At 41.9% G+C, this 20,718-nt stretch overlaps 1 protein-coding gene across 1 annotated transcript; it reads right to left on the bottom strand.

Moving 5' to 3' along the window:
* Positions 1-16,744: 16,744 nt before the first annotated feature.
* On the bottom strand, positions 16,745-18,950 carry LOC311141321 (large ribosomal subunit protein uL29). The gene is made up of 4 exons (XM_084176617.1): positions 18,870-18,950; positions 18,245-18,381; positions 17,384-17,465; positions 16,745-16,934 (listed from the first exon to the last, which is right to left on the bottom strand). Exons 1-4 carry the CDS (start codon positions 18,870-18,872, stop codon positions 16,785-16,787), a joined length of 372 nt encoding a protein of 123 aa, XP_084032743.1. The 5' UTR covers positions 18,873-18,950; the 3' UTR covers positions 16,745-16,784.
* Between the last annotated feature and the right edge of the window lie 1,768 nt (positions 18,951-20,718).

Consider the following 20,718-nt stretch of genomic DNA (forward strand, 5'->3'; position numbering starts at 1 on the left):
CAAAGGATGCAGAAAGGGAGGAGAGGAGGGTTGAGGAGGCAGAATCAGGAGATTGGAGGGAGAAGGATTGAGCAGAGGGAAGAGATGATAGGATGGAAGAGGATAGAGTAGCGGGAGAGAGAGAGCGAAGGTTGCGACGGCACATTACCATCTGAGTAGGGGCAGAGTGAGTAGTGTTGGAGGAGAGCAAGAGAGAAAAGGATACAAAGTAGTGGTCGGAGACTTGGAGGGGAGTTGCAGTGAGATTAGTAGAAGAACAGCATCTAGTAAAGATGAGGTCAAGCGTATTGCCTGCCTTGTGAGTAGGGGGGGACGGTGAGAGGGTGAGGTCAAAAGAGGAGAGGAGTGGAAAGAAGGAGGCAGAGAGAAATGAGTCAAAGGTAGACGTAGGGAGGTTAAAGTCACCCAGAACTGTGAGGGGTGAGCCATCCTCAGGAAAGAAACTTATCAAGGCATCAAGCTCATTGATGAACTCTCCAAGGGAACCTGGAGGGCGATAAATGATAAGGATGTTAAGCTTGAATGGGCTAGTGACTGTGACAGCATGGAATTCAAATGAGGAGATAGACAGATGGGTCAGGGGAGAAAGAGAGAATGTCCACTTGGGAGAGATGAGGATTCCTGTGCCACCACCCCGCTGACCAGATGCTCTCGGGGTATGCGAGAACACATGGTCAGACGAGGAGAGAGCAGTAGGAGTAGCAGTGTTTTCTGTGGTAATCCATGTTTCCGTCAGCGCCAAGAAGTCGAGGGACTGGAGGGTAGCATAGGCTGAGATGAACTCTGCCTTGTTGGCCGCAGAACGGCAGTTCCAGAGGCTGCCGGAGACCTGGAACTCCACGTGGGTCGTGCGTGCAGGGACCACCAGGTTAGAGTGGCAGCAGCCACGCGGTGTGAGGCTTTTGTATAGCCTGTGCGGAGAGGAGAGAACAGGGATAGACAGACACATAGTTGACAGGCTACAGAAAATGGCTACAATAATGCAAAGGAGATCGGAATGAAATGAATTAAACATCTGGGAAAGCGAGAGAGCGGGGCCTCCCTCACTTACGTTTCACTGAAACACTCTCCATAGATACACAGTGTTAGTGTTCAGTCTGTGTATGTATTGATAGTGTCCTGACAGATATGTTCAAACATCACTGTACTCAAACATCTGCATTTCCTATGTGTTTACAGGCATGTTTGTGCAATGCTCCATAATGAAGTTTCATCTTCTTTAGCAGATGTTGTGTCCTTGGTGATTCAGGTTTAAGGATTGTGCTGCACCTACTGTACCATGAGTCACAGCCAGCTGCACTCTAACTGTATGCATTCGATTTTAATAAGGATTTTTTATGAAAAGAGCCAAAGAGAAAAGTTTAATATACTTAAGAGACCAAAGTCTGTTTCTATCAACCAATAGGGGGCACTCTGCATGGTTACCAAGGCCAACATCCTAGTTACAAAGACCAACATCCTGTTTCCAGAGGGGATCCCTCAGTGCATCAGCAGACCCCACCTCTTCAGATGATGTCTACACCAGTTGCCTTTACGGTGATACTCCAGTAATACCTTCATATCCACAGCCACAAAATCAGAACACTGCATTCCTTCTGATTCAGAACTCACACATGGGTGGGGTGGAAGTGAGTATGGTGCATTAAAGCAATATCAAAACTCTGTTGGCGTTAGTTTCATTGTAAGAGCCTGTTCTACCTCTGCCTGTGTTCTCTCAGCCCAGGGCTACCGCTGCACTCTGCAGCAGAGGCCCAGCAGCAACAGAGCTAGGGTGACTCCCAGGAGCAATGCCAGCGAAGCGGGCGGGAGAGTGAGGCCACAGAGCAGTTCTCTGGGTAGAATGAAGAACAGCCTGTTACTGCACCCGGGGGAGAAGGAGGGCGCAAAGGTCCGAGCCATGGAGCTGAAGTCAGGTACAGGACTGGTAAACACCCTCGCCTTAGTGAAAAAAATATTGAATATGTTCCAACTGTCACATATTTTCTAACATGCAAATCATATGATCTTCTAATAAATTACAGGATGTTGAACTCTTTCTAGCATAGACCTGCCATGCCTCCTCTCCTCTTACCTCCCCACCCATGTAAACATTGCTATCCACTTCAGATCTAGATCTCCTCATTTTTCATCTCCTGTTTCTATTTCGCTTGCTTACACAGTCCCTTAATCCACAAAGCTAACTTGGAAGGCACACTAGCTTTGCGTGTAACAAATCAAACACAAATCAAAAGCCCAATTACTACTGCTTAAGTGGCTAACCTGACCCAGACTGCAGAATCTGCAGCTAATGTGTAATCATCACTGCCATAATAGGCAACTGAGGCTGCTGTTAACCCTCAGTGCTAACCACTTAAAATGCCCTTTGATCAGAGGGCTGTCTTAAGAGTCAACACTGGGGCTACACACACAGGCTTCCATCTACCTCACAAATCCCCACAAACATAACCAAACAATTAACATTTCTGACTTCAGGCAAAACAGCTGTGGTTCAGTTGTGGTTGCCCTAACAAATAATCCACCAATTTTATTACACTCGCATGAAGTTGTCTGTGTGTGTATTAGCTGTGCAGTGGTGTGGGTTTTTGAGCTGCAGCTTTTGTTAATGACCTTTGAATCCTCGTTCGATAATGGTCACACTGTCTTAATGTAACCGGTGTGAAATGGCTAGCTAGTTAGCGGTGCGCGCTAGTAGCATTTCAATCGGTGACGTCACTCGCTCTGAGACCTTTAAGTAGTTGTTTCCCTTACTCTGCAAGGGCCGTGGCTTTTGTGGAGCGACGGATAACGGTGCTTCGAGGGTGACTGTTGTCGATGTGTGCAGAGGGTCCCTGGTTCAAGCCCAGGTAGGGGCGAGGAGAGGGACAGAAGCAACACTGTTACATTAACACTGCTTCAGATATAGTCATGCTCAATCTCTCATACACTGACCATGCTAATTTCAAGATGTTGTATTTGGGACATCAGCCAGAAGTGAATTTCATCAAACATCTGCAGACATAGTTTCATAGAGTAGCTGCTGACACTCCAAAACCACATCCCACACATTCAAACTGATTGACTTTGAAACACATTTCTTGTAAGAATGTCCCAGAGTGCCCTGCAACGCCAAACATGACAACACTCATGGACAGCAGCAGGACACGTGGCGGGGAGAAGGCCTTTCTCAACATCACCCACACTGCATCTTTATCTGCCCTCTTCATCGTAGTATGAGGATAAAGAGCAGGAGACGGAGATAGGGATAGTTGGAGAATAAGCAGGATGTGAGGTATGGTTTCAGTTATGAATGTTACATGGGTGTTATGTCATACATACACAATATACGAAAGGGTCTGACCATCTGCATTGTTATTATGAGTTGTTCCTCAGATAATATATTTCACGTCATAGCTGTGCTTTTGCCCTCCTTACAGAAATAACACAGCCCAGAAATAGATCTCATTAGTGATGTCACTGGGTGGGTGGAGAGACAAAAAAGCTTTTGATAGAAACATGCAGAGAACACCACATGAACAAGTTTGCCCAAAGGCTCTCAGAGGGAATTCATGAGAATGTCTCATATCTCCCATGGAATCTTGTGTAGAAATACGATAGCCACTGATCAAATTATGGCAGAGGAACACATATGGGGCGAAGTTTTGCAGTACATGTGAACGTATTGTGGCCAAAGTCAACATTTGTCATCCATTTACATTCTAATCATCTGTTTACCACAGGCCTACAGTAGAAAACAACAGCCTACAAGACACCACAAAGTTCATCATCAGAATGCTGACCACCTCAAAAGAGTTTACTATGCAGAACCCTACTAACAACACCCCTCTACAACAGGATCATACTGAAACCATCCAAATACAGGAGGCCCCTACATTAAATAAACCCCAGTCTACAGGGGCCCTCAGAGGACATCACCAGGTCCCTACAGAAAACATCAGCTGTATGGATCTCACTGACAACCCAGGATAAGATAATACATTGCAGAACAACTGGCTTCGTGGTCCCAAAGCAGAGAGCACTTGGACATGACATGGAGCAGGAACAGAAATGCATCCCTCTCCAGATAATGCCTGCAGCTGTTCATAAAGAGAGGGCCCCTACGTCTGTTAGGCAGCATGTGGTCAGACTCCCCAAAATAAAAACCACCAAGACCTATTGTATGGGGCCTCTCTGGACCCCCGGAGATTAAGAGTGTGTCTGTTCTGCAGAGCCGTATTGGGAGATACACAACAAATCAGACATGATAACATTCACATCAAATTCCTTGTCAATCCATATCTTGGGTTTGTTGGAATTCTTACCTGCCAGTGAGACCAAACTGATTCATATCCAAACATAAGAATTAGTCAGCTGAAAGGTTGGACCTTACATACAGAGGAAGCTGTGACTGCGTAAAAACAAAATCTCACATAACCTGACCCAAGGGAATGCCAGAGGCAAAGAAGATAGTGTGATCTTACTTCCAATTCAAGAAAAGGCAAATATTTGTGTTGGTCTCTTTTTTGAGTGAAAGAGGGTGTAGGTTCCCTGATGATAAAGCATGTAAACATACATGCATATTACATGCTTAGCTTTGGGCTAAACAGAGACCTGGCTCATGTTATCATATGAGATATCGTCAAAGTATGCAAATAGATCACAAACAAAAGAGCATTGTGTCCATGTCATGACTGGGTTCTTAAATTGTCCAGATCCCTTTAGACACAATAGAAATAACATTAAACTAATGGTGCAGTGAATACAGAACTGAAACGAGAGACGTAGGAAAATACAAACAGGAAGTGGATGGGAATTACATTGTATTGTGTTCAGTCTCACTGTTTCTGTGTGCAATGGCCAGCAGCTGAGACATTTCCCATCGTTGTATAAGCAGGGCAGTGGAGAATTCTGGCGAGTCAAATTCCTTAAGCTACAGACTGAGTAATGCCTATCCCCAGAACCCCTTATTTCAGCATTCCTTATCCAAATGTCAAACTGGCACCAATAACATTACTTACTACATTACTTTGGTTGATACCTTACAGTAGAGTAGGCCCTAAGGCCTAGTTATGTCAAAGGATATTTTCTCACTGTGTGGATATATTCTGCCCCCTTGTGGTGGACTATGTACATGCATCCGAGAGAGCATCTTCCACTGGAGCCATTCCATTTCAGTACTAATAATATAATTTCCCTTTTTGTGTGTGCATACAATATAGCTCAATATTTAAAATAATGTATTATTGCTCATCTTTATCAACAGTGTCAAAAAAATGTCAGACCCCTTCTGAAAGTATTCACACCCCTTGACTTTTTCCACATTTGATTGTGTTACAGCCTGAATTTAAAATGGATTACACTGAGATTTGTGTCACTGACCTACACAGAATACCCCATAATGTCAAAGTGGAATGATGATTTCCACATTTTTCCAAATTAATTAAAAATGAAAAGCTGAAATGTCTTGTGTTAATAAGTACACAACCCCTTTGTTACGGCAAGCCTAAATAAGTTCAGGAGTAAAAAACTGCTTAACAAGTCACATAATAAGTTGCATGGACTAACTCTGTTCGCCATAATAGTGTTTAACATGATTTTGGAATGACTACCTCATCTCTGTACCCCACACACACAATTATCTGTAAGGTCCCTCAGTCGAGCAGTGAATTTCAAAAACAAATTTAACCACAAAGACCAGGGAGGTTTTCCAATGCATCACAAAGAAGGGCACCTATTGGTAGATGGGAAAACATTAAAAAAATAAAGCAGACATTGAATATCCCTTTGAGCATGGTGAAGTTATTAATTACAATTTGGATGGTGTATAAATACACCCAGTCACTACGAAGATACAGGTGTCCTTCCTAACTCAGTTGCCGGAGAGGAAGGACACCGCTCAGGGATTTCACCATGAGGACAATGGTGACATTAAAATAGTTACAGAGTTTAATAGGATAGGAGAAAACTAAGGATTGGATCAACAACATTGTAGTTTCTACACAATACTAACCTAATTGACAGAGTGAAAAGACGGAAGCTTGTACAGAATAAAAATATTCCAAAACATGCATTCTGTTTGCAACATGGCACTAAAGTAATACTGCAAAACATGTGTCAAAGCAATTCACTTTTTGTCCTGAATACAAAGTGTTATGTTCGGGGAAAATCCAATGCAACACTATATTGAGTACCACTCTGCATATTTTCAAGCATAGTGGTGGCTGCATCATGTTATGGGTATGCTTGTTATCGTTAAGGACTGGGGAGTTTTTCAGGATGAAATAGAAACGGAATGGAGCTAAGCACAGGCAAATTCCAAAAGGAAAACCTGGTTCGGTCTGCTTTCCACCAGACACTGGTAGATAAATTCACCTTTTAGCAGGACAATAACCTAAAACACAAGGCCATATCTACACTGGAGTTGCTTATCAAGAAGACAGTGAATGTTCCTGAGTGGCCAAGTTACAGTTTACTTAAATCTGCTTGAAAATCTATGGAAAGACCTGAAAATGGTTGTCTAGCAATGATCAACAACCAATTTGACAGAGATTGAATAATTATTTAAAGAATAATGGGCAAATGTTGCACAATCCAGGTGTGGAAGGCTCTTAGAGACTGCCAAATGTGATTCTAGCATGTATTGACTCAGGGGGTTGAATACTTATCTAATCAAGATACAGTTGAAGTCGAAGTTTACATACACCTTAGCCAAATACATTTAAACTCAGTTTTTCACAATTCCTGACTTTAAACCTAGTAAAACTTCCCTGTCTTAGGTCAGTTAGGATCACCACTTTATTTTAAGAATGTGAAATGTCAGAATAATAGTAGAGAGAGATTTATTTCAGCTTTTATTTCTTTCATCACATTCCCTGTGGGTCAGAAGTTTACATACACTCAATTAGTATTTGGTGGCATTGCCTTTAAATTGTTTAACTTGGGTCAAACATTTCGGGTAGCCTTCCACAAGCTTCCCACAATAAGTTGGGTGAATTTTGGCGCATTCCTCCTGACAGAGCTGGTGTAACTGAGTCAGGTTTGTAGGTCTCCTTGCTCGCACACGCTTTTTCAGTTCTGCCCACACATTTTCTATAGGATTGAGGTCAGGGCTTTGTGATGGCCAATCCAATACCTTTACTTTGTTGTCCTTAAGCCATTTTGCCACAACTTTGGAAGTATGCTTGGGGTCATTGTTCATTTGGAAGACCCATTTGCGACCAAGCTTTAACTTCCTGACTGATGTCTTGAGATGTTGCTTCAATATATCCACATCATTTTCCTTCCTCATGATGCCATCTATTTTGTGAAGTGCACCAGTCCCTCCTGCAGCAAAGCACCCCCACAGCATGATGCTGCCACCCCCGTGCTTCACGGTTGGGATGGTGTTCTTCGGCTTGCAAGAACCCCCTTTTTCCTCCAAACATAACGATGGTCATTATGGCCAAACAGTTCTATTTTTGTTTCATCAGACCAGAGGACATTTCTCCAAAAAGTACAATCTTTGTCCCCATGTGCAGTTGCAAACTGTAGTCTGGATTTTTTTATGGCGGTTTTGGAGCAGTGGCTTCTTCCTTGCTGAGCCGCTGGATATAGATACATTTGTACAGTGGTTTGCGAAAATATTCACCCACCATGGCATTTTTCCTATTTTGTTGCCTTACAACCTGGAATTAAAATTGATTTGTTGGGGGTTTGTATAATTTGATTTACACAACATGCCTACCACTTTGAAGATGCAAAATATTTTTTGGGGTGAAACAAACAAGAAATAAGACAATAAAACAGAAAACTGCTCCAGTTCCTTCAAGTTGGATGGGTTCCGCTGGTGTTCAGCAATCTTTAAGTCATACCATAGATTCTCAATTGGATTGAGGTCTGTGCTTTGACTAGGCCATTCCAAGACATTTAAATGTTTCCCCTTAAACCACTCAAGTGTTGCTTTAGCAGTTTGCTTAGGGTCATTGTCCTGCTGGAAGGTGAACCTCCGTCCCAGTCTCAAATCTCTGGAAGGCTGAAACAGGTTTCCCTCAAGAATTTCCCTGTATTTAGCACCATCCATCATTCCTTCAATTCTGACCAGTTTCCCAGTCCCTGCCAATGAAAAACATCCCCACAGCATGATGCTGCCACCACCATGCTTCACTGTGGGATGGTGTCCTCGGGGTGATGAGAGGTGTTGGGTTTGCGCCAGACATAGCGTTTTCCTTGATGGCTAAAAAGCTCAATTTTAGTCTCATCTGACCAGAGTACCTCCTTCCATATGATTGGGGAGTCTCCCACATACCTTTGGCGAACACCAAACATGTTTGCTTATTTTTTTCTTTAAGCAATGGCTTTTTTCTGGCCACTCTTCCATAAAGCCCAGCTCTGTGGAGTGTACGGCTTAAAGTGGTCCTATGGACAGATCCTCCTATCTCTGCTGTGGAGCTTTGCAGCTCCTTCAGGGTTATCTTTGGTCTTTTTGTTGCCTCTCTGATTAATGTCCTCCTTGCCTGGTCTGTGAGTTTTGGTGGGCGGCCCTCTCTTGGCAGGTTTGTTGTGGTGCCATATTCTTTCAATTTTTTTATAATGGATTTAGTCGTGCTCCGTGGGATGTTCAAAGTGTTTTATATTTTATTTATAACCCAACCCTGATCTGTACTTCTCCACAACTTTGTCCCTGACCTGTTTGGAGAGCTCCTTGGTCTTCATGGTGCCACTTGCTTGGTGGTGCCCCTTGCTTAGTGGTGTTTCAGACTCTGGGGCCTTTCAGAACAGGTGTATATATACTGAGATCATGTGACAGATCATATGACATTTAGATTTCACACAGGGGGACTTTATTTAACTAATTATGTGACTTCTGAAGGTAATTGATTGCACCAGATCTTATTTAGGGGCTTCATACCAAAGGGGGTGAATACATATGCACGCACCACTTGTAGAATTTTATGAAACAAGTTATTTTTGTTCATTTCACTTCACCAATTTGGATTATTTTGTGTATGTCCATTACATGAAATCCAAATAAAAATCAATTTAAATTACAGGTTGTAATGCAACAAAATAGGAAAAATGCCAAGGGGGATGAATACTTTTGCAAGGCACTGTACCTGTTTCCTCCAGTATCTTCACAAGGTCCTTTGCTGTTGTTCTGGGATTGATTTGCACTTTTCGCACCAAAGTACATTCATCTCTAGGAGACAGAATGCGTCTCCATCCTGAGCGGTATGACGGCTGCGTGGTCCCATGGTGTTTATACTTGCGTACTATTGTTTGTATAGATGAACGTGGTACCTTCAGGCATTTGGAAATTGCTCCCAAGGATGAACCAGACTTGTGGAGGTCTACAAAAAAATTTCTGAGGTCTTGGCTGATTTCTTTTGATTTTCCCATGATGTCAAGCAAAGAGGCACTGAGTTTGAAGGTAGGCCTTGAAATACATCCACAGGTACACCTCCAATTGACTCAAATGATGTCAATTAGCCTATCAGAAGCTTCTAAAGCCTTGACATCATTTTCTGGAATTTTACAAGCTGTTTAAAGGCACAGTCAACTTAGTGTATGTAAACTTCTGACCCACTGGAATTGTGATACAGTGAATTATAAGTGAAATGAACTGTCTGTAAACAATTGTTGGAAAAATTACTTGTGTCATGCACAAAGTAGATGTCCTAACCGACTTGCCAAAACTATAGTTTGTTAACAAGACATTTGTGGAGTGGTTTTAATGACTCCAACCTATGTGTATGTAAACTTCCGACTTCAACTGTATATTAGTGTTTTATTTTTCATCGATTTTGTACAAATGTTAGAATTTTTCTTCCACTTTGACATTACAGAATATTTGGTGTAGATCGTTGTCCAAAAATTACAACTAAATCCCTTGTAATCCCACTTTGTAACAGAACAAAATGTGGAAAAAGTCAAGGGATGTAAATTCTTTCTGTAGTCACTGTATGTGTGTAGAGCTGTGCTACGTCCCTCATAACCAACGCTTCATAGTTGTAGTCTAAGACCTACACTCTAAGCTGCATCTGCTAAGTGCCTGCACCCAACTGTTGTAGAAATGGAAACTGATCACCACACTGCCCTGAATACCTTGCCCATCATACAGGAATGATACTGCCCTTGTCACCGCAGCTTGCCCAGAATGACCAGTTTAGCTGTGCAACCTGTTCAGGCTCCAGAACTACAATCACTACTGGTTACTTTGTCTCCTCACCCTGTCAGGACACACTCATGTCCTGTCATCTCAAAGACTTTGAATCAACATTGCACACTTAGTTTTAGTGGGGAAAAGAGGGGAGATGTTAGAGCTGTACATACTGCATACGCTACTAGAGTAGCTGACTGTTGTATTACAGGTTGCTTTCCTGTAACTTGGTCTTCAAAAACATGAACACACATTGAAAAGTAGTTGGCTTCAGCTATTCAAACACAACTGAGGCATGCTAGTGCCACTCATAGCCCTAGTTATACCAAGAGCCGTATGAAACCCTTTTAAAGACAGAAAAACGCAGTACAAAATAAATCAGGGCAATTTATATGTATTTTAGTGTATTCAGAATAAAATTGATTTACACCAAAACAGTCTTTATGGGCATGTTTGGGGAGTCTCCCACATACCTTTGGCGAACACCAAACATGTTTGCTTATTTTTTTCTTTAAGCAATGGCTTTTTTCTGGCCACTCTTCCATAAAGCCCAGCTCTGTGGAGTGTACGGCTTAAAGTGGTCCTATGGACAGATCCTCCTATCTCTGCACACAATTCTGAAAAATGCCTCTCATCTACAACATTCATATTTACACGTGATTTGACCACCATCACATGGTATTATGGCAGCCATATTAGATTTTGGATGCCATATTTTATACTAAATTGCAAGAGTAGAGGCAAAGCTACAAAATCATTCACCTTGGACTCCAAAAAATGTAATTTAGATGTCTGAGCCCACTTGTTTTCCTTAGTGCAGATTACAATATCCACAACATCAAAAGACATGTAACTGTATAACAGGAGGTTGGTGGCTTCTTATTGGGGAGGACGGGCTCGTGGTAAGGGCTGGAGTGGAATCAGTGGAATGGTATCAAATAAATCAAACACATGGTTTGATGCCATTCCATTTGTTCTGTTCCAGCCATTATAATGAGCCATCCTCCCCTCAGCAGCCTCCACTGAACTGTATCTATTTTTGTTATGCAGGACCATACAGCACTCAATGAGAGCAAATTAGACTTGGAAAGTTGTATATTACCGTTTTTTTTATCGTACTTTCACAAATATGGGGTAAAATTTCACAACTCTTAGTACAAAACTCAAAACAGATTATCAAAAAGGTTGTTTTTTCAAAACTTTAAGCACATTTTCAATTGACTAAGTACAACACACAAAATCACACAGTACCTTTTTCACCAAACCTAATCAGTGTTTCATCTAGAAATACCTTTCATATAAAGTAATTGCCTTTCACAATGCAATGCTCATAATACTTTTCATATGATTCTCTTCTCATTTGTTTAAATGCATTTGACCATCACTTAATCCAACTGTGCTTAGTGGTTCATCACTTAACCGTTTGGTAAACCTATAGATTTTAAACTGGTTTGTCTGCTATATATGGATTCTGAGAACTGTTTGTAAAGTATAAACATCTAAATTACATGTACATAATGACTACTTGTTATTGCTAATTGATTTCACTTAGAGTTAACCACAATTGGTCACCATATAACAGGGTGTGTGTGAACATGGAGCAGGATAGACAGCAAGGGGGAGGAAGAAATCAAAGAGCTCGTGGACAATGGGCCCATCAGAGAGGTGGGTATGGGCCCTGTCAGAGAGGTGGGTATGGGCCCTGTCAGAGAGGTGGGTATGGGCCCCCAAAGAGGTGGACATCAAAGAGAGGCAGGCAGATGGTAGGAAACTGTTGTCTAATGAAGTCCGGGCCATCGTCGTTGACCATGTGGTACGCAGAGGCCTTACCATGGCAGAGGCTGCCAGATTAGTTCCCCAATCTGAAAAGATAATCTGTCAATTCGATCATGAGAACATTTCGCCAAGAAAACTGTTAAGTCTGTAGGATATTCACCATGCTTTACCATTACATTTACAGTAAATTACATATTGTAATGCATCTAAATTCACAAAACATGTTAGTATTCTTACAGTATGATCTATTGACAGTATACTCTGTTCTACTCTCAGAATTGACATAAGACCCCATGGTGTTGGCCGTGGCCGTGTGCTGACCGACCAACAGGACTGGGCAGTGGTGGAAATCGTGAGGGCCAGGAATGACATACGGCTGTCCGAAATAAAGCAGGCCATTGAGGAGAACGATGACACCTTTGCCAATGTGGCATCCATCAGCCTACCAACAATCACCTGCCTTTTGAAGAGGCACCAATTATCTATGAAACACATTTACCTGGTGCTTGCGGGCCGAGTATGTTCAGGTACAGCACTATATACTGTTTACTGTTACTATTTGATGCACATGCTACTTCACAATATCATATTGGAACTATACTGTAAAAAATAACTAACCAAAATATATTTGTAGAGGGTGATAGTGCTTAATGCTGCTGTGAACCATCACAAGTATATCTTTGTTGATGAAGTTGGCTTCAACCTGGCCAAAACTCGACACCGTGGGCAGAATCTCATCGGCCAACGGGCGACCATCTAAGTGCCTGAACAACATGGGGGAAACATCTCCATGTGCGCAGTTATCTCTGAAGATGGTGTGGTAGGACGTAGGCCAGTACTTAGATCCTACCACGCTGCACACCTCAATGTGTTTCTCAATGAAATTGAGCAGGTCTGTCAAGGTGAAGGGGTCACCTATGTCATTGTGTGGGACAATGTCAGGTTCCACCATGCAGAGGTGGTTCAGGCATGGTTTCAGGCCCATCCCCGGTTCGTGACCCTATATCTGCCCCCATACTCTCCTTTCCTCAACCCTATTGAGGAATGTTTTCCAGCATGGAGTTGGAAGGTGTACGATCGCCATCCCCATGAGCGTGCCACCCTCCTTCTGGCCATGGATGGTGCCTGCAACGACATCAGTGCAGACCAATGTCAAGCTTGGATTCGCCATGCCAAAAGGTTTTTCCCGTGGTGCATGAACAATGAGGACATTCACTGTGATGAGGATGAGAATTTATGGCCAAATGCATTTAATTTCTTACATTTGATACAGACAGTACACCTATGTTGCAATTTTATCTGAAAAATAAGTTTTTTTTGCATGAATGATTGTAGAGGATGTCTTCATTGATCACACCTTTGATTACACATTGGATAGATATTGTGGAAATTTTAGATTTTTTGTCAATTTTGTTGGTTAATGTAAGTGTATTGCCTAATGTGAAAACTGCAATCTACTGTCATTTACAGTACTGTAGCCTATTACTTTCAGCACTTCTAAGGGCGATTTGAAACACATATCTTGCATTGTTTGCTATTGGATTAACTGGTAGTTAAAACAACTAAATTGCAAAGACATCGTGTTTTGGTGATTAAACCAATGTTCTCATTACATTTCACAATACTTACATTCATCATAAATATTCATAGTTTATATTTCTGCCTATTGTATCTCTGCGTTTAGGGGTCTATATTTCCAAAATGCATTAAGATATCTTAATGTTGTTTATTTGTGTATGTAGTGCAGACAACTGACTTATGTGGCCCATCCTCCCTCCAGCCATTATTCTGCACTATTTGAGTTTAGGGGGTTTCACAATATCTATCAATTTAACTACTTTTGCACCAAAATATTTTTTGCATAAATGGAAGACATTATAGATTTGAAAACATGGTTTTGTTTTGTTCTACCTCGGGTAAGGGCATCTTAGAACTGTGGAGGCCTTGCCACTAGCCCAATAGGCCCTGTGTTAAACCAGCTCCCATTACAAACCAGTGCAATGATTAGGGTCAAGAACTGGTATTTCCCAACTGAATTTGGCATTGTGCTTAGAGATTTAAATGTGTGGAGCTGCAAACAAATACTTTTTCCTGAACACATGAAATTAGTTCTGTGTTCCCGGAGCTGGCCAGATGACGTGTTAAGTTACATTTTATGGTCAGCTGTAATTTCTGCTGTGTGGTCTTTATTGGACGACCGACAGGACACATTGCTCAAGAGACTTACCGAAGTCAAAATGGAAAACAGTACACACTGTAAAAATGACAGGTGTGGGATGCAAGTTGTCCTTGCAGACAAAAAAGGTTCTGACGTTTCCCTAACTACCTTCCAAATTACGTTTCCTGGTCCCAGAAACTGCATCCATATCCATCAAGTGCAGCCCCATAGTTACTTTTGAGGTGTTGGGCTAATTTAGACTTTCCCACAAGTACATTAAGATCCAGCCTACAGTATACTCTGAAGCCTGCACATCATAGAGTATGGGCAGGGGTGGATTTAAGTGAGAATCATGGAAATGTTGTTCATTATTTACTGACATCCAATTGTTTAACTTCCCTGCGTTTTACAGGTTTTTTTTCCTACTTCCATCTGAGTATTATGAGGATGTTGCACATACAATACACAGAAAGTATGGCCATGCTTGTTCATATAGCCCTGATTCCTTTAGTCATCACTTTGTACCTCAAGTACACAAAATCAGTATATGCAGGATCACAACTGTCACTGGGGACATGTCCCCACCACATTCTGAAATTGCATTTGTCCCCCAGTTTTATCATTGGAATGTGATACAAAACGAGGCAATGGTGTGCTTTAGGACCATGCGGACGCCTCCGAATGGTCGGGTAGGCTGTTTGGAGTGTATATCCGACTGGATTAAATATATATAGACACAGTGGGGAGAACAAGTATTTGATACACTGCCGATTTTGCAGGTTTTCCTACTTACAAAGCATGTAGAGGTTTGTAATTTTTATCATAGGTACACTTCAACTGTGAGAGACGGGATCTAAAACAAAAATCCAGAAAATCACATTGTATGATTTTTAAGTAATTAATTTGCATTTTATTGCATGACATAAGTATTTGATACATCAGAAAAGCAGAACTTAATATTTGGTACAGAAACCTTTGTTTGCAATTACAGAGATCATACGTTTCCTGTAGGTCTTGACCAGGTTTGCACACACAGCAGCAGGGATTTTGGCCCACTCCTCCATACAGACCTTCTCCAGATCCTTCAGGTTTCGGGACTTTCAGCTCCCTCCAAAGATGTTCTATTGGGTTCAGGTCTGGAGACTGGCTAGGCCACTCCAGGACCTTGAGATGCTTCTTACCACTCCTTAGTTGCCCTGGTTGTGTGTTTCGGGTCGTTGTCATGCTGGAAGACCCAGCCACGACCCATCTTCAATGCTCTTACTGAGGGAAGGAGGTTGTTGGCCAAGATCTCGCGATACATGGCCCCATCCATCCTCCCCTCAATACGGTGCAGTCGTCCTGTCCCCTTTGCAGAAAAGCATCCCCAAAGAATGATGTTTCCACCTCCATGCTTCACGGTTGGGATGGTGTTCTTGGGGTTGTACTCATCCTTCTTCTTCCTCCAAACACGGCGAGTGGAGTTTAGACCAAAAAGCTCTATTTTTGTCTCATCAGACCACATGACCTTCTCCCATTCCTCCTCTGGATCATCCAGATGGTCATTGGTAAACTTCAGACGGGCCTGGACATGCGATGGCTTGAACAGGGGGACCTTGCGTGATCTGCAGGATTTTAATCCATGACGGTGTAGTGTGTTACTAATGGTTTTCTTTGAGACTGTGGTCCCAGCTCTCTTCAGGTCATTGACCAGGTCCTGCCGTGTAGTTCTGGGCTGATCCCTCACCTTCCTCATGATCATTGATGCCCCACGAGGTGAGATATTGCATGGAGCCCCAGACCGAGGGTGATTGACCGTCATCTTGAACTTCTTCCATTTTCTAATAATTGTGCCAACAGTTGTTGCCTTCTCACCAAGCTGCTTGCCTATTGTCCTGTAGCCCATCCCAGCCTTGTGCAGGTCTACAATTTTATCCCTGATGTCCTTACACAGCTCTCTGGTCTTGGCCATTGTGGAGAGGTTGGAGTCTGTTTGATTGAGTGTGTGGACAGGTGTCTTTTATACAGGTAACGAGTTCAAACAGGTGCAGTTAATACAGGTAATGAGTGGAGAACAGGAGGGCTTCTTAAAGAAAAACTAACAGGTCTGTGAGAGCCGGAATTCTTATTGGTTGGTAGGTGATCAAATACTTATGTCATGCAATAAAATGCAAATTACTTAAAAATCATACAATGTGATTTTCTGGATTTTTGTTTTAGATTCCGTCTCTCACAATTTAAGTGTACCTATGATAAAAATTACAGACCTCTACATGCTTTGTAAGTAGGAAAACCTGCAAAATCGGCAGGGTATCAAATACTTGTTCTCCCCACTGTGTGTGTGTGTATATATATATATATATATATCTATATATATATATAGTCCCTCCAGTTCTAAAACAAAAGTTGCACCCCTGTCAATAACACTCCACAAGTCTTTACTGTCCTGCTATGAAATACAACATTCTTCTGAACAGTATTTTAGCAAAGGCTGTCCCAATTCCAACTAAGAGTATTTTCTAGCACAACATAATCCTCTTCAGCATACATAACATCCATTATCAGTGCATATTAAGATTGCAAAGTGGATGTAAAATGTCTCACCAAATAATTGCTGAAAATGTTTGCAATCCATATTCCAGCTGCTCACTGAGGCATATATATTACCAAACTAAACATTCACAATTTGGAGTACCATCCCTTTACAGAAGACAACATACTTCTCTTTTTAGTCAATTTATTTGTACAAGAGAAACGGCCTTAAGCCTTGACAGCGAATTTGCGAATGGAATAGAGGCGGTCCTTCCTCTGCATCTTCTTGGTTCTGAGAGACTCCTCATGCTTGTTAAGTCTCCTGCGGATGGCACGGGTCTTCCTGGGTCTCAGATCCAGGGGCTTGTACTTCTTACCCTGAAATATGACATTAACAATCAAATTACAAAACACTACATGGGCATTTAAACCAATACTAAAAATTATCCGAACTATTGCTGCTATTGCATTTTGTTCAATTATGGTCTTCAGCATTTAGCTGGTCTGAATAATCAGGGTTGGCATTCATCCTAGTTCTCAAATATTGAGGTTACATGGGTTACTTTACAAACTAATCTGCAGCATGTTTAACATGTGGTCAAGGTTGACAAGACACCATAACTCACACTGTGTGCAGTAGATCACCTGTTGGGTATTGATGACCAGTGGCGAGTCAACATGTAGAATCATCGGGAAATTAACAGAAAATGACAGCCGATCTTGTGCGGTCAGACCCCTGCCCGTTGCTTTTGACCGTTCATCAGCAGGGTCTGTTTTGTCTAACGGATTTGTTAAATACATGTGTGTATGGCTGGCATTGCTCTTACCTTGTAGAACTTCCTCAGGTTCTCCTTCTGCGTCTGGTTGATGACAGTCAGAACGCGGGCGATGGATTTGCGGACGACACAGCTAGAGGAAACATAAAAAAAATAAGGGTTTATTAAAATGCAAGGATAAGAAGCCTCAACTTAAAGGGTGTTTGAGATTTGAGCAAAAAGAGAAGCACATTTTATTGCCCTACTGAACCTCAACCTTGACTAATAAATACAAATTAGATACCAATTCTTGGTATACTGTCAAAACACTGCAAAATCGTGGTCATTTTAATTACAAGCCTGAATATTGAATCTAATTACATTTGAACGTGCTCTACCGGTTTGTCTGTGTGCGGTGGTACTTTAGTTGCTCAAATTTGAGACAATATCCAGAGGAATATCTATCACCTGGCACATGTACAAAACCATGTTAGTATGCATGCATCGAATGCATGTACTTCAGTCTTGTGCATGTCTCTTCAGTAATGAGCAAAGGTCTCGATTGCCACAGACCAGTGTTTGAAGTCTATAATAATACTTTCCTGTGGATACTTTGCATCAAATTTTCACGGACAATCGCAGAATAAGTTCAAATATAATTGTATTCAACATTCGTGACACACAAGGGACGTGTCGTTTTTTTTCTATGTAAATGTGCGTGGCGTTGCCAACACAATTGAAGGCACGCCATATTCGGTGACTAAAATCCCTGCATACCAAAGCAATATAACCATGACCTTTATCAGATTACAACTGAGAAGCCACTTATTTCTCCACCCTGATGTAGCAATAAATTGTGACCGTGAGAACTACAGCCAACTCAAAACCCAGGCAAGCTCAGACTATCATTTCTGCAGTCCAAATAATACTCACATCTTGGAGAGTTTGGAGGCAGCTCCACCAGTAACCTTGGCTACGCGGAGCTGGGACAGCTCTACCTTCAGGTCATCTAGCTGCTTGAGCAGCTCCTCCTTCTTCTTGCCCCGCAGATCTCTAGCCTTGATCTTGCCCTGTGAAGATTGACAATCGGCAGAGTAAATTCGGGAATACATTTAAATATATTAAGTTATTTTGCCAGCGAACTACCCATTTTGTCCACAAATAACGTAAACGTGGCCTGATAATGAATATAACTATTCTAAGTGGCAACATACGTTAACTACATCGAAAGCATTGTTCTGAAATGTTTGATTGCTAACCGACATAACTAGTTAGTTAGCCAACAACCATTTCATTTGCAAGTAGTATAAACATGTTTGATAGTTAGCCGACGTAGCTAACTAGACATCCACGCATTTGCTAGTAGCAGTAGCTTTTAGCTTACTCGCGTATGGTTATTATGATGGCAAGTGACAAATGAAGGACCGCTCTCGAAAAGTCACAACCATAAGTGGCAAGATAAGATGTTTATGCTTATGGATGTTATCAACTGTGGTCGTTTTATGTGGAATAAACCGCGCAATTTTACTGAATTGAAGGAAAGCCGCGAGCCTCTCACCATGATCCTCGTTGCTGTCACAGGAAAAGAAAGAACGACAACGTGTTCGCGCAGAAGCTATCTTCCGGTCTGAGGCGTTCCTTTTGTTGCGAATCGGTGAAATGCCCACAGCGCTCCTTAGTGGATTATGTTGAGAATTACTGTTGCTTACTTTGTTCTGCTGCATCTCTGCTCAGAATCACGAGGATAGTACCAAAAAACCTGCAATGTCCCCATGAAAAAGTTATGAAAACAAACCTTTATGTTTACAATAAAAACAAAATATTAAAAAGAAATGAAGACAAAACAAAATAACTTGTAGTGGTAGCGCTTGATAAAATGAGAATTAAGAGAATCTGTTGTCATTGATTAGATGTTTTGTTAAAAACCAGAGTTGAACACATAGCGGAATCAAACAGAACTGAAAAACTAAATGGAAAAAAAAGTGTGAATAAGGTTTTTTATGTTGACCTTGCAGTAGAGTAGTAGTCCCCTGTATCTCAGTTGGTAGAGCATGTCGCTTGCAACGCCAGGGTTGTGGGTTCGTTTCCCACAGGGTGCCAGTATGAAAATGTATGCACTAACTGTAAGTCACTTTGAATACGAGCGTCTGCTAAATGACTAAAATGTAGAGTAAATTGATCTAAACTTGTGATACCAGAAACTATTCAATAACAGGTCACTGTAAATACAGTGTGGTGTTTTGACATCCAATGTAGACAGTGTCCATTTTATGAAGAAAGTTTAAAGGGGAGGACCTAGTTCACACAATGCATCATCCCCTTCGACCTCCCAGCCCCAGGGTTGACTGACCACACAAACCTGATGAATGTGACATCAAATGCTACAGTATTGTAACGCAACCAGACACATGGAGATTTCTCACATGATATGGGAGTAGAATTCAGAGTGCAGACTGGTGTGTTCCTGCCTCATACCATAGCCATTAAGATGGTTCACATTCTATTCATAATGTAGAGCGACAGGTTTTCCTCTCTGCAGAGATCCAATGCATTCTGGTATAAGGCATGCATACTGTATTAACTGGTCTTTCCTCCAGTACATTGTTAATGCCCTCACATTGTACGCTTACAAAAAGGGTCACTTAGTTCTGACAGGATGCCAATGAACAGTGAGACAGAACATCAAGCCAAGACTGGCTACATGGACAGACAGGTACAACATGGTGTAAAATACTGCAAGAGGTCAAACACACCCAGTGATTTATAAAGTTCTCAATGCATACAGTGGCTTGCGAAAGTATTCACCCCCCTTGGCATTTTGTTGCCTTACAACCTGGAATTTAAATGGTTTTGGGGGGGTTTGTATCATTTGATTTACACAACATGCCTACCACTATGAAGATGCAAAATTTGTATTATTGTGAAGCAAACAAGAAATAAGACAAAAAAACAGAAAACTTGAGCGTGCATAACTATTCACCCCACCAAAGTCAATACTTTGTAGAGCCACCTTTTGCAGCAATTACAGCTGCAAGTCTCTTGGGGTATGTCTCTATAAGCTTGGCACATCTAGCCACTGGGATTTTTGCCCATTCTTCAAGGCAAAACTGCTCCAGCTCCTTCAAGTTGGATGGGTTCTGCTGGTGTACAGCAATCTTTAAGTCATTCCACAGATTCTCAATTGGATTGAGGTCTGGGCTTTGACTAGGCCATTCCAAGACATTTAAATGTTTCCCCTTAAATCACTCGAGTGTTGCTTTAGCAGTATGCTTAGGGTCATTGTCCTGCTGGAAGGTGAACCTCCATCCCAGTCTCAAATCTCTGGAAGACTGAAACAGGTTTCCCTCAAGAATTTCCCTGTATTTAGCGCCATCCATCATTCCTTCAATTCTGACCAGTTTCCCAGC

Source organism: Coregonus lavaretus (genome assembly GCF_964263955.1).
Source record: "Coregonus lavaretus genome assembly, chromosome: 14".
NCBI classification, from domain to species: Eukaryota; Metazoa; Chordata; class Actinopteri; order Salmoniformes; family Salmonidae; genus Coregonus; species Coregonus lavaretus.

What these genes read in the sequence shown, in the direction of transcription:
- LOC311141321 (XM_084176617.1), bottom strand. An exon ending in GCCTCCAAACTCTCCAAGAT is followed by an intron (nt 17,466 to 18,244) that starts GTGAGTATTATT and finishes TGTTTCCTCTAG; the next exon opens with CTGTGTCGTCCGCAAATCCA. An exon ending in ACCTGAGGAAGTTCTACAAG is followed by an intron (nt 16,935 to 17,383) that starts GTAAGAGCAATG and finishes GTCATATTTCAG; the next exon opens with GGTAAGAAGTACAAGCCCCT.